Below are 12,918 nucleotides of genomic sequence, written 5' to 3'. Positions count from 1 at the left end.
GTGACACGGTCAGTGATATCCTACCTGTACTAGTCTGCATGCTCAGTGTGACCATGGTCAGTGATATCCTACCTGTACCAGTCTGCATGCTCAGTGTGACACGGTCAGTGATATCCTACCTGTACCAGTCTGCAAGCTCAGTGTGACACGGTCAGTGATATCCTACCTGTAGCAGTCTGCATGCTCAGTGTGACACGGTCAGTGATATCCTACCTGTAGCAGTCTGCATGCTCAGTGTGACACGGTCAGTGATATCCTACCTGTATCAGTCTGCATGCTCAGTGTGACACGGTCAGTGATATCCTACCTGTATCAGTCTGCATGCTCAGTGTGACACGGTCAGTGATATCCTACCTGTACTAGTCTGCATGCTCAGTGTGACACGGTCAGTGATATCCTACCTGTACCAGTCTGCATGCTCAGTGTGACACGGTCAGTGATATCCTACCTGTACCAGTCTGCATGCTCAGTGTGACACGGTCAGTGATATCCTACCTGTACAGTCTGCATGCTCAGTGTGACACGGTCAGTGATATCCTACCTGTACTATGTCTGCATGCTCAGTGTGACATGCTCAGTGTCAGTGATATCCTACCTGTACTAGTCTGCATGCTCAGTGTGACACGGTCAGTGATATCCTACCTGTACCAGTCTGCATGCTCAGTGTGACACGGTCAGTGATATCCTACCTGTACCAGTCTGCATGCTCAGTGTGACACGGTCAGTGATATCCTACCTGTAGCAGTCTGCATGCTCAGTGTGACACGGTCAGTGATATCCTACCTGTACTAGTCTGCATGCTCAGTGTGCCATGGTCAGTGAGATCCTACCTGTACCAGTCTGCATGCTCAGTGTGACACGGTCAGTGATATCCTACCTGTACCAGTCTGCAAGCTCAGTGTGACACGGTCAGTGATATCCTACCTGTAGCAGACTGCATGCTCAGTGTGACACGGTCAGTGATATCCTACCTGTAGCAGTCTGCATGCTCAGTGTGACACGGTCAGTGATATCCTACCTGTACTAGTCTGCATGCTCAGTGTGACACGGTCAGTGATATCCTACCTGTATCAGTCTGCATGCTCAGTGTGACACGGTCAGTGATATCCTACCTGTACTAGTCTGCATGCTCAGTGTGACACGGTCAGTGATATCCTACCTGTACTAGTCTGCATGCTCAGTGTGACACGGTCAGTGATATCCTACCTGTACCAGTCTGCATGCTCAGTGTGACACGGTCAGTGATATCCTACCTGTACCAGTCTGCATGCTCAGTGTGACACGGGTCCGTGATATCCTACCTGTATCCTGCATGCTCAGTGTGACACGGTCAGTGATATCCTACCTGTACTGTCTGCATGCTCAGTGTGACACGGTCAGTGATATCCTACCTGTACAGTCTGCATGCTCAGTGTGACACGGTCAGTGATATCCTACCTGTATCAGTCTGCATGCTCAGTGTGACACGGTCAGTGATATCCTACCTGTATCAGTCTGCATGCTCAGTGTGACACGGTCAGTGATATCCTACCTGTACCAGTCTGCATGCTCAGTGTGACACGGTCAGTGATATCCTACCTGTACCAGTCTGCATGCTCAGTGTGACACGGTCAGTGATATCCTACCTGTACCAGTCTGCATGCTCAGTGTGACACGGTCAGTGATATCCTACCTGTAGTGCAGTCTGCATGCTCAGTGTGACACGGTCAGTGATATCCTACCTGTACCAGTCTGCATGCTCAGTGTGACACGGTCAGTGATATCCTACCTGTATCAGTCTGCATGCTCAGTGTGACACGGTCAGTGATATCCTACCTGTACTAGTCTGCATGCTCAGTGTGACACGGTCAGTGATATCCTACCTGTACCAGTCTGCATGCTCAGTGTGACACGGTCAGTGATATCCTACCTGTACCAGTCTGCATGCTCAGTGTGACACGGTCAGTGATATCCTACCTGTAGCAGTCTGCATGCTCAGTGTGACACGGTCAGTGATATCCTACCTGTACAGTCTGCATGCTCAGTGTGACACGGTCAGTGATATCCTACCTGTACTCAGTGTGACACGGTCTGCATGCATGCTCAGTGTGACACATGGTCAGTGATATCCTACCTGTACCAGTCTGCATGCTCAGTGTGACACGGTCAGTGATATCCTACCTGTACCAGTCTGCATGCTCAGTGTGACACGTATCAGTCTGCATGCTCAGTGACATCCTGATACCTACCTGTATCAGTCTGCATGCTCAGTGTGATATCCTACGTCTGCATGCTCAGTGATATCCTACCTGTATCAGTCTGCATGCTCAGTGTGACACGGTCAGTGATATCCTACCTGTACCAGTCTGCATGCTCAGTGTGACACGGTCAGTGATATCCTACCTGTACCAGTCTGCATGCTCAGTGTGACACGGTCAGTGATATCCTACCTGTACCAGTCTGCATGCTCAGTGTGACACGGTCAGTGATATCCTACCTGTACTAGTCTGCATGCTCAGTGTGACACGGTCAGTGATATCCTACCTGTACTAGTCTGCATGCTCAGTGTGACACGGTCAGTGATATCCTACCTGTACTAGTCTGCATGCTCAGTGTGACACGGTCAGTGATATCCTACCTGTATCAGTCTGCATGCTCAGTGTGCCATGGTCAGTGAGATCCTACCTGTACCAGTCTGCATGCTCAGTGTGACACGGTCAGTGATATCCTACCTGTACCAGTCTGCAAGCTCAGTGTGACACGGTCAGTGATATCCTACCTGTAACAGACTGCATGCTCAGTGTGACATGGTCCGTGATATCCTACCTGTATCAGTCTGCATGCTCAGTGGGACACGGTCAGTGATATCCTACCTGTAGCAGTCTGCATGCTCAGTGTGACACGGTCAGTGATATCCTACCTGTATCAGTCTGCAAGCTCAGTGTGACACGGTCAGTGATATCCTACCTGTATCAGTTTGCATGCTCAGTGTGACACGGTCAGTGATATCCTACCTGTACCAGTCTGCATGCTCAGTGTGACACGGTCAGTGATATCCTACCTGTACCAGTCTGCATGCTCAGTGTGACACGGTCAGTGATATCCTACCTGTAGCAGTCTGCATGCTCAGTGTGACACGGTCAGTGATATCCTACCTATACTAGTCTGCATGCTCAGTGTGACACGGTCAGTGATATCCTACCTGTACTAGTCTGCATGCTCAGTGTGCCATGGTCAGTGATATCCTACCTGTACCAGTCTGCATGCTCAGTGTGACATGGTCAGTGATATCCTACCTGTACCAGTCTGCATGCTCAGTGTGACACGGTCAGTGATATCCTACCTGTACTAGTCTGCATGCTCAGTGTGCCATGGTCAGTGATATCCTACCTGTACCAGTCTGCATGCTCAGTGTGACACGGTCAGTGATATCCTACCTGTACCAGTCTGCAAGCTCAGTGTGACACGGTCAGTGATATCCTACCTGTAGCAGTCTGCATGCTCAGTGTGACACGGTCAGTGATATCCTACCTGTACCAGTCTGCATGCTCAGTGTGACACGGTCAGTGATATCCTACCTGTATCAGTCTGCATGCTCAGTGTGACACGGTCAGGGATATCCTACCTGTATCAGTCTGCATGCTCAGTGTGACACGGTCAGTGATATCCTACCTGTACTAGTCTGCATGCTCAGTGTGACACGGTCAGTGATATGCTACCTGTACCAGTCTGCATGCTCAGTGTGACACGGTCAGTGATATCCTACCTGTAGCAGTCTGCATGCTCAGTGTGACACGGTCAGTGATATCCTACCTGTATCAGTCTGCATGCTCAGTGTGACACGGTCAGTGATATCCTACCTGTACCAGTCTGCATGCTCAGTGTGACACGGTCAGTGATATCCTACCCGTATCAGTCTGCATGCTCAGTGTGACATGGTCAGTGATATCCTACCTGTATCAGTCTGCATGCTCAGTGTGACACGGTCAGTGATATCCTACCTGTACTAGTCTGCATGCTCAGTGTGCCATGGTCAGTGAGATCCTACCTGTACCAGTCTGCATGCTCAGTGTGACACGGTCAGTGATATCCTACCTGTACCAGTCTGCAAGCTCAGTGTGACACGGTCAGTGATATCCTACCTGTAGCAGACTGCATGCTCAGTGTGACACGGTCAGTGATATCCTACCTGTAGCAGTCTGCATGCTCAGTGTGACACGGTCAGTGATATCCTACCTGTATCAGTCTGCATGCTCAGTGTGACACGGTCAGTGATATCCTACCTGTACAGTCTGCATGCTCAGTGTGACACGGTCAGTGATATCCTACCTGTACTAGTCTGCATGCTCAGTGTGACACGGTCAGTGATATCCTACCTGTACTGTCTGCATGCTCAGTGTGACACGGTCAGTGATATCCTACCTGTACCAGTCTGCATGCTCAGTGTGACACGGTCAGTGATATCCTACCTGTATCAGTCTGCATGCTCAGTGTGACATGGTCCGTGATATCCTACCTGTATCAGTCTGCATGCTCAGTGGGACACGGTCAGTGATATCCTACCTGTATCAGTCTGCATGCTCAGTGTGACACGGTCAGTGATATCCTACCTGTATCAGTCTGCAAGCTCAGTGTGACACGGTCAGTGATATCCTACCTGTATCAGTTTGCATGCTCAGTGTGACACGGTCAGTGATATCCTACCTGTACCAGTCTGCATGCTCAGTGTGACACGGTCAGTGATATCCTACCTGTACCAGTCTGCATGCTCAGTGTGACACGGTCAGTGATATCCTACCTGTACTAGTCTGCATGCTCAGTGTGACACGGTCAGTGATATCCTACCTGTACCAGTCTGCATGCTCAGTGTCTGCATGCTCAGTGTGACGGTCAGTGATATCCTACCTGTAGCAGTCTGCATGCTCAGTGTGACACGGTCAGTGATATCCTACCTGTATCAGTCTGCATGCTCAGTGTGACACGGTCAGTGATATCCTACCTGTATCAGTCTGCATGCTCAGTGTGACACGGTCAGTGATATCCTACCTGTACTAGTCTGCATGCTCAGTGTGACACGGTCAGTGATATCCTACCTGTACTAGTCTGCATGCTCAGTGTGACACGGTCAGTGATATCCTACCTGTACCAGTCTGCATGCTCAGTGTGACACGGTCAGTGATATCCTACCTGTATCAGTCTGCATGCTCAGTGTGACATGGTCCGTGATATCCTACCTGTATCAGTCTGTATGCTCAGTGGGACACGGTCAGTGATATCCTACCTGTATCAGTCTGCATGCTCAGTGTGACACGGTCAGTGATATCCTACCTGTATCAGTCTGCAAGCTCAGTGTGACACGGTCAGTGATATCCTACCTGTATCAGTTTGCATGCTCAGTGTGACACGGTCAGTGATATCCTACCTGTACCAGTCTGCATGCTCAGTGTGACACGGTCAGTGATATCCTACCTGTACCAGTCTGCATGCTCAGTGTGACACGGTCAGTGATATCCTACCTGTACTAGTCTGCATGCTCAGTGTGACACGGTCAGTGATATGCTACCTGTACCAGTCTGCATGCTCAGTGTTACACGGTCAGTGATATCCTACCTGTACCAGTCTGCATGCTCAGTGTGACACGGTCAGTGATATCCTACCTGTAGCAGTCTGCATGCTCAGTGTGACACGGTCAGTGATATCCTACCTGTATCAGTCTGCATGCTCAGTGTGACACGGTCAGTGATATCCTACCTATACTAGTCTGCATGCTCAGTGTGACACGGTCAGTGATATCCTACCTGTACCAGTCTGCATGCTCAGTGTGACACGGTCAGTGATATCCTACCTGTATCAGTCTGCATGCTCAGTGTGACATGGTCAGTGATATCCTACCTGTATCAGTCTGCATGCTCAGTGTGACACGGTCAGTGATATCCTACCTGTACTAGTCTGCATGCTCAGTGTGCCATGGTCAGTGAGATCCTACCTGTACCAGTCTGCATGCTCAGTGTGACACGGTCAGTGATATCCTACCTGTACCAGTCTGCAAGCTCAGTGTGACACGGTCAGTGATATCCTACCTGTAGCAGACTGCATGCTCAGTGTGACACGGTCAGTGATATCCTACCTGTAGCAGTCTGCATGCTCAGTGTGACACGGTCAGTGATATCCTACCTGTATCAGTCTGCATGCTCAGTGTGACACGGTCAGTGATATCCTACCTGTATCAGTCTGCATGCTCAGTGTGACACGGTCAGTGATATCCTACCTGTACTAGTCTGCATGCTCAGTGTGACACGGTCAGTGATATCCTACCTGTACTAGTCTGCATGCTCAGTGTGACACGGTCAGTGATATCCTACCTGTACCAGTCTGCATGCTCAGTGTGACACGGTCAGTGATATCCTACCTGTATCAGTCTGCATGCTCAGTGTGACATGGTCCGTGATATCCTACCTGTATCAGTCTGCATGCTCAGTGGGACACGGTCAGTGATATCCTACCCATACCAGTCTGCATGCTCAGTGTGACACGGTCAGTGATATCCTACCTGTATCAGTCTGCATGCTCAGTGTGACACGGTCAGTGATATCCTACCCGTATCAGTCTGCATGCTCAGTGTGACACGGTCAGTGATATCCTACCTGTATCAGTCTGCATGCTCAGTGTGCCATGGTCAGTGAGATCCTACCTGTACCAGTCTGCATGCTCAGTGTGACACGGTCAGTGATATCCTACCTGTACCAGTCTGCAAGCTCAGTGTGACACGGTCAGTGATATCCTACCTGTAACAGACTGCATGCTCAGTGTGACACGGTCAGTGATATCCTACCTGTAGCAGTCTGCATGCTCAGTGTGACACGGTCAGTGATATCCTACCTGTATCAGTCTGCATGCTCAGTGTGACACGGTCAGTGATATCCTACCTGTATCAGTCTGCATGCTCAGTGTGACACGGTCAGTGATATCCTACCTGTACTAGTCTGCATGCTCAGTGTGACACGGTCAGTGATATCCTACCTGTACTAGTCTGCATGCTCAGTGTGACACGGTCAGTGATATCCTACCTGTACCAGTCTGCATGCTCAGTGTGACACGGTCAGTGATATCCTACCTGTATCAGTCTGCATGCTCAGTGTGACATGGTCCGTGATATCCTACCTGTATCAGTCTGCATGCTCAGTGGGACACGGTCAGTGATATCCTACCTGTATCAGTCTGCATGCTCAGTGTGACACGGTCAGTGATATCCTACCTGTATCAGTCTGCAAGCTCAGTGTGACACGGTCAGTGATATCCTACCTGTATCAGTTTGCATGCTCAGTGTGACACGGTCAGTGATATCCTACCTGTACCAGTCTGCATGCTCAGTGTGACACGGTCAGTGATATCCTACCTGTACCAGTCTGCATGCTCAGTGTGACACGGTCAGTGATATCCTACCTGTAGCAGTCTGCATGCTCAGTGTGACACGGTCAGTGATATCCTACCTATACTAGTCTGCATGCTCAGTGTGACACGGTCAGTGATATCCTACCTGTACTAGTCTGCATGCTCAGTGTGCCATGGTCAGTGATATCCTACCTGTACCAGTCTGCATGCTCAGTGTGACATGGTCAGTGATATCCTACCTGTACCAGTCTGCATGCTCAGTGTGACACGGTCAGTGATATCCTACCTGTACTAGTCTGCATGCTCAGTGTGCCATGGTCAGTGATATCCTACCTGTACCAGTCTGCATGCTCAGTGTGACACGGTCAGTGATATCCTACCTGTACCAGTCTGCAAGCTCAGTGTGACACGGTCAGTGATATCCTACCTGTAGCAGTCTGCATGCTCAGTGTGACACGGTCAGTGATATCCTACCTGTACCCGTCTGCATGCTCAGTGTGACACGGTCAGTGATATCCTACCTGTATCAGTCTGCATGCTCAGTGTGACACGGTCAGGGATATCCTACCTGTATCAGTCTGCATGCTCAGTGTGACACGGTCAGTGATATCCTACCTGTACTAGTCTGCATGCTCAGTGTGACACGGTCAGTGATATGCTACCTGTACCAGTCTGCATGCTCAGTGTGACACGGTCAGTGATATCCTACCTGTACCAGTCTGCATGCTCAGTGTGACACGGTCAGTGATATCCTACCTGTAGCAGTCTGCATGCTCAGTGTGACACGGTCAGTGATATCCTACCTGTATCAGTCTGCATGCTCAGTGTGACACGGTCAGTGATATCCTACCTATACTAGTCTGCATGCTCAGTGTGACACGGTCAGTGATATCCTACCTGTACCAGTCTGCATGCTCAGTGTGACACGGTCAGTGATATCCTACCCGTATCAGTCTGCATGCTCAGTGTGACATGGTCAGTGATATCCTACCTGTATCAGTCTGCATGCTCAGTGTGACACGGTCAGTGATATCCTACCTGTACTAGTCTGCATGCTCAGTGTGCCATGGTCAGTGAGATCCTACCTGTACCAGTCTGCATGCTCAGTGTGACACGGTCAGTGATATCCTACCTGTACCAGTCTGCAAGCTCAGTGTGACACGGTCAGTGATATCCTACCTGTAGCAGACTGCATGCTCAGTGTGACACGGTCAGTGATATCCTACCTGTAGCAGTCTGCATGCTCAGTGTGACACGGTCAGTGATATCCTACCTGTATCAGTCTGCATGCTCAGTGTGACACGGTCAGTGATATCCTACCTGTATCAGTCTGCATGCTCAGTGTGACACGGTCAGTGATATCCTACCTGTACTAGTCTGCATGCTCAGTGTGACACGGTCAGTGATATCCTACCTGTACTAGTCTGCATGCTCAGTGTGACACGGTCAGTGATATCCTACCTGTACCAGTCTGCATGCTCAGTGTGACACGGTCAGTGATATCCTACCTGTATCAGTCTGCATGCTCAGTGTGACATGGTCCGTGATATCCTACCTGTATCAGTCTGTATGCTCAGTGGGACACGGTCAGTGATATCCTACCTGTATCAGTCTGCATGCTCAGTGTGACACGGTCAGTGATATCCTACCTGTATCAGTCTGCAAGCTCAGTGTGACACGGTCAGTGATATCCTACCTGTATCAGTTTGCATGCTCAGTGTGACACGGTCAGTGATATCCTACCTGTACCAGTCTGCATGCTCAGTGTGACACGGTCAGTGATATCCTACCTGTACCAGTCTGCATGCTCAGTGTGACACGGTCAGTGATATCCTACCTGTAGCAGTCTGCATGCTCAGTGTGACACGGTCAGTGATATCCTACCTATACTAGTCTGCATGCTCAGTGTGACACGGTCAGTGATATCCTACCTGTATCAGTCTGCATGCTCAGTGTGCCATGGTCAGTGATATCCTACCTGTACCAGTCTGCATGCTCAGTGTGACATGGTCAGTGATATCCTACCTGTACCAGTCTGCATGCTCAGTGTGACACGGTCAGTGATATCCTACCTGTACTAGTCTGCATGCTCAGTGTGCCATGGTCAGTGATATCCTACCTGTACCAGTCTGCATGCTCAGTGTGACACGGTCAGTGATATCCTACCTGTACCAGTCTGCAAGCTCAGTGTGACACGGTCAGTGATATCCTACCTGTAGCAGTCTGCATGCTCAGTGTGACACGGTCAGTGATATCCTACCTGTACCAGTCTGCATGCTCAGTGTGACACGGTCAGTGATATCCTACCTGTACTAGTCTGCATGCTCAGTGTGACACGGTCAGTGATATCCTACCTGTACTAGTCTACATGCTCAGTGTGACACGGTCAGTGATATCCTACCTGTACCAGTCTGCATGTTCAGTGTGACATGGTCAGTGATATCCTACCTGTACCAGTCTGCATGCTCAGTGTGACACGGTCATATCCTACCTGTCAGTCTGCATGCTCAGTCATGGTCCGTGATATCCTACCTGTATCAGTCTGCATGCTCAGTGTGACACGGTCAGTGATATCCTACCTGTACCAGTCTGCATGCTCAGTGTGACACGGTCAGTGATATCCTACCTGTATCAGTCTGCATGCTCAGTGTGACACGGTCAGTGATATCCTACCCGTATCAGTCTGCATGCTCAGTGTGACACGGTCAGTGATATCCTACCTGTATCAGTCTGCAAGCTCAGTGTGACACGGTCAGTGATATCCTACCTGTATCAGTCTGCATGCTCAGTGTGACACGGTCAGTGATATCCTACCTGTACCAGTCTGCATGCTCAGTGTGACACGGTCAGTGATATCCTACCTGTATCAGTCTGCATGCTCAGTGTGACACGGTCAGTGATATCCTACCTGTATCAGTCTGCATGCTCAGTGTGACACGGTCAGTGATATCCTACCTGTATCAGTCTGCATGCTCAGTGTGACACGGTCAGTGATATCCTACCTGTACCAGTCTGCATGCTCAGTGTGACACGGTCAGTGATATCCTACCTGTATCAGTCTGCATGCTCAGTGTGACACGGTCAGTGATATCCTACCTGTATCAGTCTGCATGCTCAGTGTGACACGGTCAGTGATATCCTACCTGTATCAGTCTGCATGCTCTCGTTGTAGATCTTCATGTGCGTCAGGGGAGAAGTGTTGTTACGTAGCACCTTCCAGTTCCCCCCCTCACTCTTATCACAGGTCCCCATCTGGTCTGTCCCCTGGTCGGCCCACCACAGCTTGTCTCCTACACACACACACACGCACACACACAGACACACACACACACGCACACACAGACACACACACGCACGCACACACACACACAGACACACACACAGACACACACACACACACACACACACACATACACACATACACACACACACACACACACACACAAAAATGGACATTCAGTTTATTAAGAATTGGTGTTCTGGTGTTTTGTGTCAACCAGTCTCAAGCTCAAGCTTCAATAATATTCTCTCTCTCTTGTAATCAATGGACAATAAAGCTTTTTCAAATTGAACTGAACACACACTATCTCTCAAAGTCACAACAGACAGGTATTTAAAGACACAATAGTGGGTTGACGGATAACACTAAAGCAGAACACAACAGTCTGTTTCTCCCTCACCCATGATGGCCAGAGCAGAGGCCTTGGTCAGCTTGCCCGGTTTGACCCCGTCCAGGACCTCCAGGCCTGAGCCGTCCAACTTACAGCGACTGATGGTGCCGTTCTCTGAGCTGACCCAGTACAGCTGCTCACTGTCGTAGTCTACAGACAGGCCTGGAGGGGACAGAAAGGTTACAGTTAGCACAACACGATCACAGTCAGAATCTCTCTCATACAGTCTGTCGTAGTCTACAGACAGGCCTGGTGGGGACAGAAAGGTTACAGTTAGCACAACACGATCACAGTCAGAATCTCTCTCATACAGTCTGTCGTAGTCTACAGACAGGCCTGGTGGGGACAGAAAGGTTACAGTTAGCACAACACGATCACAGTCAGAATCTCTCTCATACAGTCTGTCGTAGTCTACAGACAGGCCTGGTGGGGACAGAAAGGTTACAGTTAGCACAACACGATCACAGTCAGAATCTCTCTCATACAGTCTGTCGTAGTCTACAGACAGGCCTGGTGGGGACAGAAAGGTTACAGTTAGCACAACACGATCACAGTCAGAATCTCTCTCATACAGTCTGTCGTAGTCTACAGACAGGCCTGGTGGGGACAGAAAGGTTACAGTTAGCACAACACGATCACAGTCAGAATCTCTCTCACACAGTCTGTCGTAGTCTACAGACAGGCCTGGAGAGGACAAAAAGGACAAACACACCACTACTGAACATGGTCAACTCTCTCTCTCGCTCTCTCAAATTTTCTGTTACTCTGGCTCTCACTTTATTTCATGCTCTCAGCATTGTTTTACACGACACTCACCTATAGGGCTCCTCTGATTGGTGAAGAGCGTCGTATGGTTGCTGCCATCCATGTTGGCCACACTGATGTTGTCCCCATCGGTCCAGTACAGCTTTCTGGAGAAGGACACACACATGACATGTTACCCTACATTAATCTTGGCTTGACTGTCACGTGGCTGAAATCACAGTGACAACATCAACGTTCTTTTGCTGTCATTATGTTATTCCAAATTCCATTCCTACTCCTCTATTGTGTGTGCGTGTGTGTGCGTGCGTGTGTATCCCACTAACCCCAGTATAGGGTGCAGGACCAGACAGTGGGGTTTATCAAGGCCCTGGATGACAGCATTCTTAAAGGATCCGTCCAGTCTGGCCACGTTGATCTGTTTCTTATTGACATCATAGCTGGTCCAGAACAGGTTCCTAGACACCCAGTCTACTGCCAGACCATGGGCGTTGGGCAGGTCTGAAAAAACAAGCACACATACAGGCAATTTGAACTAAACCACTAACTACATTAAATAAACAAATTCCTTGATCTAAACATTTGCCCAGTGGATTCCAAAGACTTCATCTGCTCTTCATTGAGCTTGGACCCGAATCTGATCCCAAGATAAAGTGGTCTTCCTACCAGCAGACACCACAGTCTCCACTCCGGTCCCGTTGATGAAGGCTCTCTTGATGGTCTGGGTTCGAACATCTGACCAGTAGATCCGGTTCTCCAGAGCGTCATAGTCCACCACAGTCACGTTGTCTATGTCTGGCACCGTGAAGGAGATGATGTAGTTATAGTAGGGGTTGTCTATGTCCACTCCCCTGATCTCTGTCTGACGGGCATAGAGCAGGAACTGACGGGACTCTTGTAGGGGAGAGAATGGTGAGACAAGGGATACAGGGGAAGAGTTACCATCAACACATAACAAAGACAGTATTTCAACATATCCAAATGCTATGCAACAGCTGCTGGTCTAAAATGGAGCTATTCTTCTTAAGAAGACAATCATCTGATTGTGTGTCTAAATTACAGCAAATTACACACACATTCAGACCCAGCTCAGACCCATCGGTCATCACTCAGC

General features: G+C 49.5%; 1 protein-coding gene across 1 annotated transcript in view; it reads right to left on the bottom strand.

Moving 5' to 3' along the window:
• The window catches only part of LOC115122977 (low-density lipoprotein receptor-related protein 1-like), a 298,647-nt gene that overhangs the window by 111,635 nt on the left and 174,094 nt on the right, over positions 1-12,918 (bottom strand). Inside the window, exons 30-34 of the mRNA XM_065021093.1 lie at positions 12,471-12,698; positions 12,131-12,305; positions 11,859-11,953; positions 11,052-11,204; positions 10,515-10,661 (exon numbers count right to left, since the gene is read on the bottom strand). Of these exons, the coding sequence (XP_064877165.1) occupies positions 10,515-10,661; positions 11,052-11,204; positions 11,859-11,953; positions 12,131-12,305; positions 12,471-12,698 (798 nt within the window). The remainder of the gene's footprint in view (positions 1-10,514; positions 10,662-11,051; positions 11,205-11,858; positions 11,954-12,130; positions 12,306-12,470; positions 12,699-12,918) is intronic.

This window comes from Oncorhynchus nerka, linkage group LG7 (genome assembly GCF_034236695.1).
Source record: "Oncorhynchus nerka isolate Pitt River linkage group LG7, Oner_Uvic_2.0, whole genome shotgun sequence".
NCBI classification, from domain to species: Eukaryota; Metazoa; Chordata; class Actinopteri; order Salmoniformes; family Salmonidae; genus Oncorhynchus; species Oncorhynchus nerka.
Note: the sequence above shows the minus strand (reverse complement) of the source record. Positions and strands in the feature narration are given on the sequence as shown.